General features: G+C 38.4%; 2 protein-coding genes across 6 annotated transcripts in view; one reads left to right on the forward strand and one right to left on the reverse strand.

Moving 5' to 3' along the window:
• Positions 1-18,725, reverse strand: part of KCNJ15 (potassium inwardly rectifying channel subfamily J member 15) — a 271,050-nt gene that overhangs the window by 146,178 nt on the left and 106,147 nt on the right. The gene's annotated exons all lie outside the window — the stretch shown is intronic.
• Positions 1-18,725, forward strand: part of ERG (ETS transcription factor ERG) — a 106,708-nt gene that overhangs the window by 39,308 nt on the left and 48,675 nt on the right. Inside the window, exon 1 of one of the 5 annotated variants that reach the window (XM_061453562.1) lies at positions 4,514-4,703. The exons of 2 other annotated variants lie outside the window; for them this stretch is intronic. In XM_061453562.1, the coding sequence (XP_061309546.1) occupies positions 4,686-4,703 (18 nt within the window). In that variant the 5' untranslated portion in view covers positions 4,514-4,685. Of the gene's footprint in view, positions 1-4,513; positions 4,704-5,504; positions 5,613-14,495; positions 14,623-18,725 lie in introns of those variants that run through there. 2 more of the 5 variants (XM_061453564.1, XM_061453565.1) reach the window with 2 other exon arrangements.

Consider the following 18,725-nt stretch of genomic DNA (forward strand, 5'->3'; position numbering starts at 1 on the left):
GTGTCAAACCCACTCAGGTGTGGAAGAAAGAGGTCCCTTCAGCAGCTCTCAAGGCCCAACAGTCCTGGGGATGGGTAGTAAGAGTCCCTCAACCTGGAGGGCAGCACCTGAGCTCCTGGCCTCGCAGCCCCTTGGGCCAGGTTGTGAAACTCCATTCTTTTCTGAGCATGCCCATTGGTTCCACTCTAAAAGCCTATTTTTGAGAGCTTTCTTTGGGGTGAGGGAAGAGGTTCCCTCTCTGTGAGGAGATTTACTGATGTTTTCTTCAGAGCCAGCTGAAAGCTGTGAATTAAAGGGAGGAAGTCCTACTGAAGGGCTTGCTGACAACTTCTAAGAGTGTATTTGTCCCTCACACCGAGCCAAGCATGGCCAAACTGATGTATGGAGCTGTATTTAAGCAAAATGCTGCATCTTTTTTTTTGGTGATTAAGACCTTTACACGTGTATCTTCATGTTCCACGAAGCAGCCTTAATTTGCCTGAATTTCTTAAAATCTGCTTCCAAAAACTGCAATGTAAAGTCTTATATTGTACTCAAGTTCTTTGACTTGTAGCCTAGTTCTACCTGGAGGAGAACCTTCTTTTTACCTGCAATGTTGGTAAAAGGAACAGAGCTCACTTTTTCTCATCTCTCTTCTTTTCTTTTAATACCCTCATATTCAAACACTGTATGTACACATACTAAGCAAAACACACAAGGTGAATGTGTCTCCAGCTTCCCAAATTCGGAGTTATTTGTAATGTAAAGAAATTTGTACAGTTAAAAGGATGAAGGCCACATTATTAGCAATACTGTCAACATTTTGAAAGCAAAAAGGAAAAAAGCTATCCAAGCCGACTGCTGAACAAGCATTGTGAAAGTAAAAGACTTAGTGGCGCTAGTGAGGATAGCAAAATGCACTTCTAGTCTCCTGGTCAGCCTAGGCTGAGAGCAGTGCTCTTGGTTTGCTTTGCAGACAGCAAGATGGATTGCAGATCTTTTTACAGGGGTAATATTGCAATATATTTCCTACAGCCTAACACCCTAGAGGATATGATATGAAATATCTGAGGACAGAATTGCTTTTTAGAGTTAGTAGTGGTGTTTCAAATAGCATGGGAAATGGTCTCTTTGGAAATATTTCTAGTGCATCCTGGAAAGGGTGCAACAAGCAAAACAACTTTGGCAGTTTATCTTTTTTTTTTAGGACCTAGTCTGATCACTTCTTTTGCATGGTCAGACCAAATCTTTAGGTCTGTACAGGACCCCGTTGGTTTAAGCAGGCTTGGATCAGCATAGATTGGATCCTTCCTCTCCAGTTTAAAAGGCTCTTTTCTAAAGAGGGAGCTCTTTAGTCCCAAAGGTAGAAGGCACTTAAAGCAAAGTTTAAGCCTGTCTGTATTCAGGAAAGAACTTAAGCACAGCTGTAATTCTAAAGCATGTGCAGACCCCCTGTTTTCATCAAGAAACTTCAGCACGTGTGTAAAGTTAACACACTCAGTAGTGTTTTGTCACTCTTGTTATTTCAAGATGCAGGCTTGAATGTAGAAGAACATTCCAACAGAAATGAGCCTAGACAAATTTGGGTTACAAGCTTGAGAGAGAAATTAAGGGAGAAGGGAGTGTTAGGTGACTTGTGTGGATTTTTAATACTTTTATGTGTTTTCATTCTGTTTTTTGACCAAGCCACGTTTTTTCAAGCTCACACAGCATTATTTCAGACAATAGCACATAGTTGCCTAACATAGCAAAAACTTGTTTTCTTTCTATTTAACCTTACCAAAATGCAGAAAAGAGAAAAATAGTAGAAGTGTGTGTACTATTTTCCTTTTGCAACTGGATGATGGTGATTTGATAACCCAATATTTTCCTTTTCTTACAATACTAAGGCTCTGTCTTGGAATCGGAGCGACAGAAGCATAAGCGCTCAGAAATCTGCCTGTGGGTATTAGTTTGAAAGTCAAATAAACTTCATTGAATTCTTTGGCACAGAATATGTGCCAGTTTAAAATGGCAAAACCCTTGCTGGGCTGTAGGCTCCGTAAGACTTATATAATAATGATAACAGAGCTCAGCAGAGTCTGATACCACCTGCATTATGCTTCCAAAAGCCTGGTATAAATCAAGAGGTAGTATGCCTGTATGGAGGTAGGCTGGAAAAGAATCATTACTAAAATGTGCTTGTGAATGAGTTTGTTAGATCCTATCCACTGGAGAGCTGGAACTGATACTTCAAGACTCTCAATATATTTGAGATAAAAACCCCAAAATATCATGGACTTAACTGGAGTGGAAGTCACCCAACTGAAACATTATACAACGCTTTGAAATTTCAAGAAAAAGGTTCTAATCTTTTGGCTGCCTTGCTCATTGTTTGGAGATGAAAAGGGAGGAAATCAACATCCCCATGAAATACAATTACTGTAAATTGCTTTCTTTTCATATGGTTTGTAATGAAAATAGGAAAGTTACCAGAAGTTACCTGCTCTGCAGAAGCACAGTAATTTGGTGGATGCAGACTGCAACAAGACATTCACCGGTGGAACACCACATTTCTAAATGAACCAACTAATGGACAATATAAACTATTGTACAGCAGTGCTGACTCTGGATTGCACTGAAGTGTCCAGAAGTCATCTTTACAGTGAAAGAAACCAGATGTCCTTAAAATGAACCATAAAATCAAGCTACATCTGTACAGGGAGTTGATCCTGTAGCACTTTAGGATCCAGGGCAGGGAGGAAAAGTAGGGTGTTTGCTCTGCCCTTCTCAGTGTGTGATCTGCTTGTGGGGCAGCTGGAGATCAGTTGAGACACAGGTTCAGCTTGGTGACACACCACCAAACTTCAAACAGGGTCTTCCCAGGGGCAGCTCTATTGGATCCCAATTGCACTTGTTCTGTGTTGTTCTGTTGTGTCCAGGTATTTCCAGCTCTGAAGTCCCCATGGGGAACTTTGAAATAAGGATTTTGCAGGACCTACTGGATGGCAGAGCCATTCATGTGAGCAGAGGTAGGTGGTAAGCACCCTTTCCTCTACCCTGCCTTGGGTGAAATGGATCAGCACCTACAGGACGAATGCCCCAGGGTGCACCTCTGGAAAAGTGCGTGGCCACTTTTCACCTTCTTTGGGTCAGGGCAGGAGGGGTAGAGTGAACTGGGACTTACTGCTGTCATTGTGTACCATTTGGAAAAAAATGCATGCCAAATGCCAGCAGTCATCACCAGTTACAGAACAGTGCTCCATTTCCTTTCTTTTCCTAAGGAGCAGGAGAGGAAGGCATTAGGAGAGGGTGAGGTCATCTGCTTCCACTAAATAGTGCTACAAGCCATCACTATTTCTTGTTCTTTTTATCATACTAGAGTCCCTGGTCAGAGAGCAGGGCCTTATTAGAGTGGGAATTATCTACCCAGTGCTGCAGTGCTTTCAAGCAACATGTCTGTGGTTTGATGTTGTTATAGGAAGCATTGAGAAATCAACTGTAATTACAAGGTTATTAAAAAATTAATGCATTCTGACTTCTTGTATTTTTTCCTTCAGTTTTTGGAGGTCCTATTTTCAAGTTCTTCTCTTCTAGCTAATAGCTCAGAATCTCTTGACACCAAGAACTATGTATTTCACAAAAAAATAAAATGTTGTGAGACTCATAAGAGCGAGAGGATTGTGCCAGCATTGGACCCTGAGTGGTTCTTTACATATGGATTTTCATACTGGCTGATACAGTGGAAAAACTGCCTTTCTTATTCCCATCCTTTGGGATTTTTTTAGTTCAGCACTCCTAAGCACGGGGCTGGGACAGGGACGGTATTTTGTTTGCACAGCTGGTAGTTTTGGGGTGCCCTGTGACTGCCAAGTGCTACAAAAGGACAAATAAAAATATAACACTGAATAAAAAATGACTAACACACTCCAGCCAGGAGGGGAATCGCCAGTGAAACCATCTCATTTTTATGCATGGATAGAACTGTGAAGTAAAGGAATAGTGTGGAAAATTTAAGACCCTTTATGGCATTCAGGCATTTGCTTTTGACATGTATAGATTTTTGTGACTTCCTTTCCTCAGTAAGAAAGAGGCATCAAGAAGAAATTATTATCCCAAATCCACTTGCTTCTTCTCTAAGAAAAAAAAATGTGCTAGATCCCATAGGCGAGAAAGTGTCAATAACTCAAGAATTCAGGAATGAGGTTAGTAGACAAATATAGATGTGGTATAAGCGGGGCTAGGCTTCATTAACATATTTGGAGTTACACCCGCTTATACCAAGTCTGGCTTCAGCCCTGAATCAGCAATTCCCCAGTGAATAGACTGCATGAAACTAGTCCTGAATTTGGTCCATTTCATCTGACATCTGCATCCTGCCTCAAAGTGGCATGTCACACTTACAGCACATCAGATCACACCTGGCTAGGCAGTCACAGGCAATTGACTTTTTTGTTAAAAAAAAAAAAAAAAAAATTTAGTCACATATCATCAAGAAAAACAACATTGTTTTAGGACTCTTATCTCTTCACTCCCAAATATCCTGTTTCTTCGAGCTGCAGTGGCCAGGACCAATAGAAACCTCTTCCTGCCATTGGCTGACTTCATTTCCCAGAGTTAGCACAATCTCATCCGCTCTAAACAACCTCATCAAAACTTCTTTCTGGTCAGAGCGAAGCAATAATTATTATTAGCAATTATTAGCGATCAATAATCTTGATCACATTATGGCAAGCACTATTAAGGTAAGAAAGGGGTACCTTTTTTGTTGAAATTTTTTTCAGTGGCGTGTTCTTTGGTTTCCTTTATCAACCTAGATAAGTTAGAATTGGGCAACACCCCCACTGCCACAATAGAGGACAACAAGATTTCCTTTGTACTGCCTAGTAAATTTCCTTTTTCCTACTCCAACCATCCGCAAGGCTTAAAAACTTCAAACTCGGAAAAAAAATTGGGTTTTTTAAATTCACTGTTCAGTGCTGTGGATTGCATATGCGAAGCCCTTTATGAGAGCTTCTGAAATTTCTTGTAGGTATCATTCTGACAACTTGGATGTGTTTGTGGACTGCCATAAGGGGAGAGGGTGTGCACTGGAAGGAAAAAACCTGGTTCCTAAGAGCACTAACCTTTTGGATACTTTTAAACGTTTCTCTTGCTGATGGGGACACAAATATTAGCAAGCGGGATTGAGAGGCACCAGCTCTTGTTTCTCTTTTGTACAGGTGTTAATTATGTGCTTTTCTATAAACTCTTATCCTTATACTCAGGACCTTTCTGAATGTTATTTTAATGGTGGCGGCAAGATCTCATGGGTGTGTTCTTTTTTGTTTTAATTTTTTGGACAATAAAATTCTCTTACTGGCTTATAAATTGATCTCAGTGCATGGTTTGGTTTTTTCAAGAATGGCTTTGCTGAGTTTTTCAGGTTGTGTCACTTAGAATGTTGAATAAATCTATATGTCTATCTGTCTAGTTTTTGCTTCGCTGTATGTTGCAATAGATAGCAGTTACAGATATAGCAATAGCTGTGATTAATTGCAGAAGTATAACTGTAACTAAACACTTTGTGAGAGTGAAACTAATTTTACATAAAGAGCACAACAGCATGTACAGTGAGGACTCTGTGGCGTTGTATTGCCAGATCTGGGATCAAGGTATTTGTGTTCTTCATGGTATTGTATATTTCTGTACTTTTCTAATTATGCCAGAGATTTAGTAAGAGATATGGAATAGCAGCAGTGCCTGGCCATTAGCTAGTGGAGTTGCGGTTTGATTTCTCAGTAACTTCTGCTTAACTGTTTACATTTGAAAGATCATTTGATGCTTTTTGTTATGTTTTTTGGAATGTGAAAGTCTTACCTAAAGACAATGGTATTTAAAAGACTAATGGACCTTCTCTTTTTGATGCTTTCTAAAGGCTATCTATAGAGGCAAAGATCTCAATTGCATCTGCATTTCTGACCAGCATGTATTATATGCTAAATAGCTCCTGAAATAGCTGAATTCGCCTTGGTTTTGCTGCCCATTTCAGAGCACGCAGGATATGACAGGCGTTCTATAAAAATCTTGAGGTTCAGGGAGTGAAGTTTTGCATTGCTAAAAGAAGGGCTATGTGCTGATAGTAACGCCGGTTCTTGTCTTTATCAATGGGAATGAACTATTGATGTTGGGATTTTTTTTCCAGAAATGATGGTACAATGAGATGTTGCATGCATTTTGAGTAGTTCTTACTTATTTTTTGATGTTGATTCATTTACTGAATTATAATAGGGAAAAGGATTGTACACAATACCTTATCATTGTTATTATTATACCTTCACCTTACACTTACAAAGGTGAGAAGAGACTGTGTGCAGCTGTGTATTGTACAGCCTGGTGATGTAATGCAGTCAGCAAAGGGAGAAGGTCAGCAAAGCCTCTGAAGTGGAAAAATGTACATTATTGTCTCCTTACCTGGGAGTGTAAAACTTGCAGGGAAAAATAAGCACCCCAAAATATTGAGGATTTCAGTGCCCAAGGTGCTGGGAAGGCTTTATAGGCTGAAGGAAGGATTTTATTTATGAAAGTGCAAAATGTAAAATGTCTGGAAAGAAATGACAGGTGCTTTGTACTCTAGATGCAGAAAATGTGCTCCTACATGAAGCTAATCTAGTCCAAAGAGGTTCAATTCCTCATCTATAATGAAATAAGGAAGTCATTTAATCTGGAGGTTACTGAAATAAAGAAATTGCATTTGAAGGCCAAAGTGGTGTTTGTGCTTTTGCTAAACATTTGTATTCAGCAAATGTTTTTTTACAATTTCAGTATAATGGCCTGTGTTGTCTGCTGGCAATGGATAGCCTAGCTATCCTGATGCAGGTGACGAGAGACACTAGCCAAGAAAGGTGGAGGATCTTATCTAGGGTCTGTGTGCCAGGAATTCACTTTCTTCTTTAGGGAAACTCTGGAGTCATAGAATGTCAAAATTGGGTTGCAAATGGCTATATATCTGTTGATAACCAGGTAGAAATTGCTCTAAACTTACAGTCATAGGTTTACTTACAGTTCGACTATTTGATTCATCCATTTTCCTCTCACAAACCTGCAGACAGACCCATGGGACTCTGGGGTCATGAGAAACCAGGCTGGCTTAACTGGGGCTAATTGATAACTGTGAAGTTATTTGTGTAAGTTTTATGCTGCTGGGTTTGACAGCACAAATGTGGCTTTACTGGAAGATATGTCTCTTCTTGTCCCATTCCCTCCTTCTGCTGCCCCCTTCCCCCCCCCCGCCTTTTTCCCCATGCTGAGGAAAGCACCACAGTGGAAGGTTTTTTCTAAGAAGGACACAGCAGTGCCTTTTTCCTAGGCTCTAACATGAATGGCTTACTTCAGTTCTGACCTTCATGCTGTAAGAGAGGCCTCCCTCCTTTGACCAGGAGCAGGGTCAGCTGCTGTGGAAGGCAGCATAAGAAAGTGGTGAGAGTGGTGGGAGAAGGTGTGTGCCTCCACAGTCAGAATTTTGGTTTTGGTATGAAGTCAGGCATCTGATGCTTCTAATACATTCAGTTCTCTATACCTGGTACGCACTGGGCTGACCTCACTGCTATGTTTTTGTGTGTTTGAAAGATAAAATGTTATTTTCTAGTGGAAAAAGTCTCCTCACAGTCAGGATCTCAGCTGTAAGGTGATTACTTAGACAGCTATATGCAGTAGCACAACGGGGCAGAGCACTGAAGCTGAAAATATCAAATCAAAACAGCACTGCTAATTATAATCATCCCACTATTTACTGTAAATACAATTTTAGAAAGTATCAAAAGCATCTGAATTAAGCGTCTGTCTTTTTTGTATTGGTTTTTGGTTGCTGTTTTTTTTTTAAAATCGAATGGAGAAAAAATTACTTAAGTATTACCTTGGGACGAAGTAAAAATACTTATCCTGAAGGTCATTTTGTTTGTTTTCCCGTTATCCTATAGTGGAGGAAATAACATTAAATAGAAAAACACAACTAGAATCATACTTCCTTGGCATGTAGCAGGCCTTGTTAAATTTCTCCCTGCCTGTGAATGCAATTACACTTCTCCTTAGAAAATCTTTTGTTATCTTGACTTTACAATGGCTTATTGATTACACTTGTTGTTATTTCTTTTACTCTAATTTACTTCTAAATATGTGCATGTCCACTTTTTATTATTGATTTCTAAATTGCTGTTTGTATGAAAGCCATGATTTCTGTGAGAAAATGTCTATGTATTTGATAAAGGATGGGAGAATCCTTGTGGTTTCTGAGGTTTGAAATAGTATGGATGTACTGATTAAAGCGGTGTATAGTGGCAAGATATTTTTCTTCTGTGAAGAATATTAGTCTGTGCTTCTCTCTACAGCATTACTTTCCTCTCACTTTCTTTTAGAAAATCTAAGCACTCAATACTTCTAAAGCCAAGGAAAGCTGGAGGCAGTTAAAAAAAACCTGTTCTTGGCATATGGAAATGTTTAAGTCTTTGTTTAGAGGACTGCATCTGCACTGAATCCAACAGAACTAATACAGTAATTTGTAATTCTGTTCCTTGCATTAAAAATATTATAAAGATTATTCTCTTTTTGTTTTCATCTTAGTTAGCAAATGATCCAGTGGTGTATTCAACTTTAAGCCTGTAAATGCTTCCATTGGCTTTGGTGATATGACACAAGCCTCTTAAAGCTAAGCACACACCTGAGTGCTCTGTTGAATCAGAAGCAAGAACAGCAAGAATGCCTTAAACTACTTAGCCTGATCTTGCACTCTGTAATTCAAAGTTTTCAGCAATTTCATGAAGATCTTGTTCCAATAAAGGCAGCATTATCAGACCTATAATTATTTCCAGGTAAAATAGTATTTCTGACTCAAATACAAATGTACAATTTAAAGGAAGAAATACTCATATAAGAACAGACATTTGAGTGATTTTTGCATTGTGTTCTTTTGCTTTTAATCAGCAGTCATTTAACTCAATCTGGTTTGTGGCTACGTATGCCAAAATGAAGTCAAATATAAGGATTTTGCTTTCTAGAATTAAGTCCCCAAGCAAGGAACAACAGCTGGAAAATGCATAGGTTTGACTGTCTGAGTCGTTTTGTTTGTTTGTTTTTTCTTAACAAGAACTGTATTATCTCTTAACAAAATGTTTTTCAGCAAGTTCCATGAGTTACAAAAGGCCTTTCAGAGATAATGTTTAAAGAATCAAGTGCTCTTGGAGAATGACTTGCTGAAAGATAAATACAGAAGTAGTTTTGAGAAATGTGGATGCCAAAAGAAGATATTTATTTTCCAAATGACAATTTCGAATCCAGTGAAAATATATAATGCTGTTCACTCAAAAAAAACCAACAGAGGCTTCATAATGCAAGTTTCTAAGTCAAGCCAAGACAATTATTTTGAAGATCAGCAAAGTAGAGAAAATAAAAATAAAAATTGGGTTTGTATCACCTGTATAACCAATTTTAACAAAGTTAAGGTGATACTGTAGAAAATATCACATGCAGTGCCAAACCATGTCAAATTAACAAAAATCTTTTCACTGACTGCAGTATGGTTTCTATGAGATTCGTCATTAACTATGCATTATTTATAAATAATTCATTTTGATAGATAATCATACAGTAAAGAAATACTAGCAACTTTACAAATTGTCAGTAATAAAAAACAATGGTTGGACAAAATGGCATGTGTTCTGCAAGTCATCTTGCTGTCCTTAACATCTATTTGTGTATTACAGAAGAAATGTTGACTGTGTTCAAAATACAACAGCAAAATGCAAACTCTGAAACACTCGTATGAAAATGGTATCAATCCTTTCTTTAAAAGGTGGATGTGTTTTTATGGTCAAAGGGGTTTATTTTAAATGTTGCAACCAAGCCTGCCTGAGGCTGGGTAGTGCTGTGTCCCTCAGTTCATTTCTTCCCCCCCTCCCGGCTCCCCTTAAAAGAAGAGCTGTGTAACCCTATAAACAACTCATCACAATGAATAGAGGGAGCAGTTGTGTCAGGAAATCTGGTGAGATTCAGCTTGCAAGCCTGTATCACAGGGAGGTTACCTCTCTCCTTGACATGCATCCTTAGGCACTGGGTTGTTAATTTTTACTATGCATATAGTCATCCTATTAGAAAGATTAGACATTGCTTTCAGGAAAGGGATGTTAGTGGCTAATACACAAATAGTATTAGTAATAGTTTTTGATAACTACTGTGTACAAACCAGTGATTACCACTTCTGGTAATTACTGTGTCATAAATCTAATTTGCTGCAAACTAAAAGGAATAAAATTACAATTATTGTTATAAAAAATATCACTGAACATTAAAAGGTAAAAAAGAATCATGACTAACAGCAATTTTTTAAGGCTAGGCTGAAGGACACACCAAGCAGTCGCCCACATACAGTGGACTAGGCCCCTAGGTCTTTTGGAATGGTGGATTTTGGAAATTAATGAGTGGAAGGAATGCATGTGATATGCCTCCCTTCACTTGCCATGTATATTTATTTGGAGTGTATATCTCAGCTGATGTGTGGGAAACGGTGCCACTAGCTGGCGTAACCTTTTCACACTAGGAAAAGGTCTGACTTGCTTAGTTAATTGTGTGTGTAGCCAGGTTAAGCAGTGTCTGATAGATGGGAAGGAAATGCAACAATTTACAAGGCCTGGGTATATGCAAATACCTGCAGGAAGGGGTGGTTCACTGCTTATGGGAAGTGGCAGAACTTTAAAATGACCTACCCGCCTGAAGAGATGAGAAAGCAAGGTACAGAGAAACAGTGTTGTGACTAAGAAAAAAGCCACAGGAAACTGGAAATGTTTTGTTTGACAAATCCCTAATTACAGTTATGCTGAAAGAAAAGAGTAGCAGCAGATTAATTCTACATGAAAGACTTTGCATAACTGCAATGAGAGTCTATAAGATTTTTTTAAACCTCATTCTTTAGAGTTGAAAAACATCTTTTTTTAGACTTTATGTTTATTACCTTGATAAACAGTAAAATGCTGCCACAGCAATTACCTTGATGATAAAGAGTCTGTAGACAGATACTTCCTGTGTTCATTTCCTGTCCAGATAAGCCGCCAAAATCAGGGACTACCAATACAGGAAATGCTTTCAATAGGAACTTCCTATCTGTTAATATCTAATTCACTGAAAAGATCCAAGCCCTTCTTGTTTGATATAAAGGTAGTGTTCTACCTGTTACTATTTAAACATTAAACAGCCACAGTACAACACATCTGTTGGTGTAAAACTTTAAGGCCAAAGCTATTATATTGGACTATGAAATAGCCAGGTTGTTGGTTTTTTTTTTCACATTTTCCACTACTGCAAATCAGGATGCTTCAAAATACATCATCATTCTGTCAGATGAAAAGCAAGCAACCTACCTCCAAATCCTTGTTTCCTTATCTGTATGCATCACCAAAGAAAATACGTTTCACTAGCCCTTGAGGAAGACTACTCCAACAAATAGTTGAGAGCGTATTCTAGATATATTCAAGAGTCACGGCCATCTCTTGCAATCCGCAGTGACATGTATATTCAACCAAAATGACTGAAATGGAAATTTTCCCTTGCTCTACAGGGAAGTAAAACCATGGCTACCCTGTATGTTTGAACTTCTGCTAGGAAAAAGAGAAACCTAGAGCAAAAGAAAAGTAAACAAAAACAGAAAGGCTCCATTGCTAATCATCACTTCAGGGTAATTGCTTTCAGGCACATGAATAGAATGAATGAGGATTTACAAAACCTGAAGTGAAACTGGCCAAAATGAAGTTAAAAGTATTTGGCCAATGGCCTGACTGGAGCCAGGCTTTCACCCAAATTATTCAGGAGCTTCTCCCAAATTTTGTGTGTTGTTTTGCCACTGATTCCTTTGGAGCCATTCCAGTTTTCTGCCACCGTGACTGAGATTGCTATCTTGGCCCTTCTGCATAGAGTTGAGTAGTCCTTTGTTATGCTGGCTTCATATATGTTGCACCTTTTCATATTTGAAGAAGAGACCCATGTTCAGTTATCTTCCCAGACTACTGTGCTACAGTTGTGTTACTACAGGCTTGGAATCTGAGGCTGGATTTACAGACCCTTCCAGAGACAACAGTGAATACATCACTTGGAGCACTGGCTGTCAAATGGGAGAGCAGGTCAGGTGGGGACTGGACCCAAAAGCCACTTACTGCAGATTTTTTCTGCAAATTGACGTTGGTTTTGACAAGTAACTTCCACAAGGCCATGGATGAAGAAGCTCAAGTCCCTTGGCTTTGGGTTCACAGAAATGTTGCGGAAACATAAGCTTTGTTCTGAAAGCAATGTTCCTCGGACTTGGTTAGTCAGTTCTTATCTACTTGCATACATTTTTATTATTGTTAATCTTTGGCTTATTCACATCAGCTTCCCTCATGCGTAAGGTATTCCCTTGGAAGTGCTCAAACTTGTTGCTTTTTATTAATCAGATCAACTCACTAAAGTAGTGGCCAGAGACATTTTTCACATTATTTCCATTCAGCCATTACCTTTTTAAAAATTTTCCTGCAATTTGTCATCAAGGCACTGTTACACGTACCATTTTCATGGAATTCAGAATCTGATTGTTTAGTCTACGTAAAGAGGGAAAAAAGAGGGGGATCCTGTGCCTTTAATGTTGTTTATAACGGTTGGACAGAGCTTGTCAGGTGAAGGTTAATTGCTCTCCAGTTAAAGCAGTTCTCTGCACAGATGGGTTATCAGGGCTGAACACTCGTTACAAGATTAATCTCATTTCCGACAAGACTTCCCTTTCCTTCAACTGATTTTTGCTCAGCCATTGGACCTGTCACTAGCCGTTAAAAGAAGGGTGGGTTACCTCTGGGATATTAATGCTTATGTGCAGTGAAACAATAAAAAGTGTGTGTCATATCGGTAGGGAACATCTTTAGGAGACAGCACATTTCAGTGCTGTTCTGAAGGTCGAGATTCATAAACAACAAGAAACAATCAGGAACATTTGTATTAACCCTCTTAATGAACACAAACTCCAGCTAACCATCTGCAGGCTTAGTTTTCATGCGCGTTCTCTTCTAAATGCAGTATTTTTTTAGTTCCAAAGGTATAATTTCTGTTGAAAAACTAGCCACTTTTGAATGTGGAATCCAGGACACTTCTGTCCAGTTGATTAACTGATGGATATGGCCACTTTGGTTAACGCTTTTTTTTCAGTGAGAGGAAATATATCATGGTGAACACTTGAAGAAGTTTCAAACTTTGGGAGTTTTCTTTTGGACTCTATAGTAAGCCTGTTGAAATTTCCTCTTTCTCTAAGCTGGAGTAAGTCAGAACTGGATCCACTATATGCAATGGGCTACAGAGGTATAAGATGGATGTAAAGTGAGAGGAGAACCAAGCACATCATGTTCTTAGCATTCTATTGCCTTGCTAGTCAAGATTGAAGCAGATCTGCCAGTCTGGTCTATTCTGATTCTGAACGGCTGGATGGACTGAGTTCAGGGAAGCTACAGCATGAACACAAATGTCTCACTGGAGTTCTGGGTTTATTTCAGGAGTTCTGATACAACCAAAATAACACAACTTGACAGAAGTCTCTGGCTGCCAGGTTTCTTCCATGCAGCTTTAGTCAGTAAATTCCAAACACTAAACAAATATTCAAGGCAACAAACAGGGTAGCTCTTATGTTTCCTCAGAATTTCCTGGCCTGGCTTTGGATCAGCACAATTCTATTGATGGTGCTGAGTCTCTCCATTGACTTCAGTGAACTTTGAATCAGGCTGGGTTGCCTCAGCCAAAAAATAAAGCTCTGTGGAGGGTCGCATGCAGCACAGTATTCACTGAATGGTTGTTGTAGATGTGATCCATCAAACTTCACAAACGCTTGCTAAACTGAAAGTGTCTGAGCTATTCCACTGGTGTTTTAGATTACGAGTGTGCAAATGTGCCTTATTCTGCTGGGCTGTGCAATGGCGAGGTGATGTCAGCCACTTTATTTTTGTTGAACTAATGATACAATTCCAGCACATTTTGTACACCTGTAAGGGCAAAGGTGTCTGCATGTGTACAGCATTAGACAGGTTAAGTAGCGAGGAGATTTTTGTCTAAGGAGACACTAGAAAATCATGTTATTTCTTCTGGCTTTATAATGAGAATATAGGAAAAAGATACAAAAAGAGAGATCATCATCTTTATCTGATAAATGCACAGCTAAAAATTTGTCATTGTTGCCATGCATGGGGCTCCTACCTAATGAAAAGAATAAGTTTGTATTTACAATATTGGTCAAGAAACAGTTATTCTCCTGAAAATGTTTCAGTGAAGGACTTAACTAAAACTGTTTATTTTTTAATTTCTGCTTTATAAACATTTTACAAAACTAACAAGTTATATAAAAAATAGGGTTTTGTTAGAAAATGTCTATCATCTACACGCTTCTGAGAATTTCTTAATTTTCTTGTTTTCTTTTAATCATCAAAGTAGTCTAATAACCTTACTGCTGAATTCTAAGGGTTTTTTAAATACTGGTGAGACTAAAAATAGATTCTCGTTTGATTTAGAATCCACAGGTTTTAAGGAAATGTACTCACTACAGTTATAAAGCTGAAATGAAAGATAGACAGGAATGTAACCTCTGGATGTCATACTCTTCAGCAGTATGCATTCAGAGCCAAAGAAACTCAAGTAAGTGGATTCTGTTACTGGTTCTAATAAGATAGGAAAAGTGCGTAGTAAATCTTTACAATCCCAACTAAATCATTAGTGCTTTATGCCAAAGGAGGCAAGTTTAACAGAAAGTCTTTAAGCGGACCAGGTTGAAATTTACAGGGTGGGAGGGAAGGGGGGGGCCGGGAAAGTACCTAAAGTAGGCTGTTAAATCTCTGTTAAGAGCCCTGAATAAAGATCTTGATTTTCCAAGGTGCTGGTCAACTTGAGAGTTCACACTGTTTCTGCTGAAAGAAAACAGGGACTTTGGATGGATCTGTTTTGTTTTTTTTTTTAAAAAGCTACTTGTCAATGCTACCTTTCTAGAAAATTAAGGCAAATTTTAAAGTGGTTAGATGTTTTTTTTCCCCTTAGGAAAAGTGTTTGTTTAGTAAAATAATATAATTGAAAGTTGAAGACACGAGATGAATTAGGGCAAAGTGGCTTTGCTGTACTTATATTTCTTGTTACTCCTCCCAACCTGTAGTTTTAAACAGCTGAAATGGCAGAAAACTGCAGTTTTGCAAAACCTCTTCCTTATTTTCCCTCCCACCTTTAATATACAAAACAAGGGTTGGTTTTGTTTTGCAAAGTAGCAACTGCTCCCTTTTAAACTTTTCAGACCTTTTGTTTGATGAGGTTGTGTTAGGTTTTTATTTACACGTTTATCAATGACATACTTTTGGACAAAAAATTGCCTATAACTATTGCTACTCATGCAATGCTTTTGCATTTTGTTTGCTTGCTTAGAACGGGAAGCTTTAGCTCCAAGCATTCAAAAATGGGATACTGGTGAACAATGAATTGCAAAACTGCTTGGTAGGTAAATGTATTGCAGACTTAACAGCTATAAAACCTTTTTTGAAAAGTGCATTAAAATAGATGTCACAAATCTGTTGAAGTAAAGCACAGTCTACAAAATGTATGCGTAAAATATTCACTTTTAACTCATTTTGCTTAAATGCTTTCTTCATAATGGTGCTCAGGTCCTTTCCAATTAATGTGAATGTTAAATCTTATCTGTTTTCAGATTCACTTTTTTTCTCCCACATCTTCATCACATACTTAATCTAACATTTTAGAAGCCAGATGAGACCAAATTCAACCTGAAGATTGTTTGCCTTCTAAGTTTGGGCTTTCACAGGGCTGTTTTCCTCTTTCCTTTCCTTTTGTTTGGCCTCAATATCTGTCAGTCTCAGCTGCTTTTTGGAGGATACAGTTCTTGCCAACTCTCACAATTTTTATCAGGAATCTTGTGATATTTAGCGGTTCTCTTAAAGGGCAGTTTCTTAAATTATATGAAGGCATGAGGACTTCAGTTTTCATTGACAAAAGACTCTCTAGTACTATAGAATCTACACTAAAGGCTTAAAAGCCAGGAGGCGGACCCGAAATGCACTGCTTTTAAGTGCTCTCTATTTCTGAGGCCTGACTTGGAACGTTTTATGTAATAGGGCTTAATTCAGCAGAAGATGGAGAGGCCCTGCAGAACTACACATGCTGCCTGGTCATTGTTTACATGCTTCTTAAGGGCCTGCATGTCCTGTTAGTGCCACTTAGGTCTTGACCTCATCCTGTGTGCAGAGGTAGATGTCACACGGAATGAACACCTTGCCAAAGGGTCTGATGAAGATAAACAGTCAGTAACTTGGCATTTTAGGGCATGCTTTTTAATTAATAATGTAACAATACATTCTTGTCATAGAATCGTAGAATCAACTAGGTTGGAAGAGAGCTTTTTAAGATAAGTCCAACCATTACCGCAGGACTTCCAAGACCACCACTAAGCCATATCACTGAGGGCCTCATCTACACGTTTCTGGTTTGTAAGCTGGGATTCAGATGGATTCTTGTCATCAGATGTCCAATATTAAGTCTTAATCCTGGATCTGTACAGAAATAAAAGTGGGAAATGTATTTTCTGTATAGTAACTGACAAAAGCCTCAGCTCATTTTTTAAAATATGAAAAAATCCAGTGTTTATAATATCACAAGTAAAAATGCACATCTATATATCTTAGTAGAAATCCAAATATTGCAGTTTAGGGGGCTTGAAGCCTTTTATAACACTGTAAAGTATCAATTAAGGAGGCTGGTGGGTTGGTTGAGAAAGGTCAGTGTTACATGGGTGTCTGTGAGCCCCAAGGCATTGCTTTCTTTTTTTTTTCCCTAGCTGTTCTTCTGTTCCTTTCTTTAGTGAAAAGAGGAAGACTCAGAGAAGTTCAGAATGTTCAATAAGAAGACAAAATATTACAAAAGGTTCTATATGAAAGTTTTAAGGTGGAGGTAGAGAGAAGGAGGGCATGATAATGAAATTAAGGTGACAATAAGGAATGTTTTGTGGGTTTTTTTTCAGTAAAGATAATCAGAATTCATGAGATGATAGCTTAAAAATAATTTCAGGAATTTCAGGGAATAATGTATTTTATATTGCTTGTCTTATCTACCTTCACAATTATATTTTTTAGCTAAGATGATAACAGCCTTAGGTTTTCAGCTGACTCTAGAATTTAGGTCAAAAGGAACTAAGGTTCAGCAAGATCATGAAAGCTGGCAGCTACTGCTGTTAAAAAGGAAGCTTGATAAACCCTTAGAATTAACTCTCTTAAAACTTAAGTTACATAAGATAATGTAAATAGGATTGGAATGATGCTGTAAATGAAACTTCTAAGTCTGATAATGACACTAAAACTAGAAGCTGAGCAGAACGAGGAACAATGCAATTGGCTTCAAAACAATTTACAAACTACAGCATATGCAACTGGAGCAATAATAGCCAGTGCCAGTCAGTGCTGAACAAAGCAAAGTGAAAGGTGGGAAAACAAAATCTGTCAAGGAAGTACTTTGCATCATGAAGTATCCTAAGGAAGACAAAGTTTTAGGCTTATTGAAACTATCCACTTAGTATACAAGGGACGCTATCAGAAAAAACAGTCATTATACTCTGAATTTTCATGATGGTAAGTATAAACTGTAATCTCCAGTACTTCAGAGACCATTCCCAAGCACCAAACTTCTATAAATAAATGAGAGTGTGTCCAAGCAAAGAAGAACAGAGGCAAATGCACAGAGAATCTAAAGCCCAAAATAAAGCTGTAAATTTGCATTTGCTTTTACAGAACAGTTGGCTGTTACAGAAGACTTTTTTGTGCAAAGACCCTAACCTTCTTTTATTTAATATGCTGGAGCTGAAGCAGAGAGCTCTATTGCACTCTTCAGCCACGGACGCTGTGCAAAGGCCACTGCCATGCTATGGGAGATCACCGCTGCCAGCGGTGCTGCCCTCTGCAATGAGGAAATGCCTTAATTCCCAGGCACATTGTGTCAAGACAAAGGCAAGCACTTCCCTACCTGCCTTGTCATTAGCAAATGGCAAAGCAAGTAATCTTTCTGTCCTAAGGGATGTGATGCCTGTGATGGTCCGAGCACAACCATGGAGATCATACACAAGTAGTCCCCAGCTGATACATGTGAATGCATTCTCCTTATCACACATATTGCTTACAGGGAGGTCATTTTGCAAAAGGCTTAGATAACGTCAGAGATTTATGTAAGACTATTTGTAAACTCAGCTGGCTCTGAAAGAAACCATTGTGATTCCCTGGTTTGTGCTACTCCTAAAGTGCCCCAGCAGAGCTGGCATGAATAATGTATTCAACCAGCCACTGTGTTTTCCTAAGCTATATTCTCTGTATTTGCTGTAGTATGAATGTGTTAATATCCATCCTTTGTATTCCAGTCTGTTACCCAACGTGTCCCCTAAATAACAAACTCTGATTCTATCTATCTTCTTTTAGGTGGCACAGGAAGTTTAATGCAGAAGCTTGCTATAAAAGTGTTCAGTTCCCTGACCTTCAGTATCTTTTTCTTTCTTTCTCTTTTAGTATTCCTTTCTGATTCACTTTCTAAGCTTCCTACAACCTGTGGGTTTGCTGATCAAATGTCAAAGCATAACTCTGAACTAGAAATAAAATGAATTTTTTTTTAAAGTTAGCTTTGCATACTGCTCAAAAAAAATCACACCTCATTTGTCTCTATATATTAAAGTCTTGCAAAACTAAGTGATGGATGCTCTGTCATAA

The sequence above is a fragment of the Pezoporus flaviventris genome, unplaced genomic scaffold, assembly GCF_033815535.1.
Source record: "Pezoporus flaviventris isolate CSIRO_AGI_PZ_B2104156 unplaced genomic scaffold, CSIRO_AGI_Pfla_v1 ptg000015l, whole genome shotgun sequence".
Lineage (NCBI taxonomy): Eukaryota > Metazoa > Chordata > Aves > Psittaciformes > Psittacidae > Pezoporus > Pezoporus flaviventris.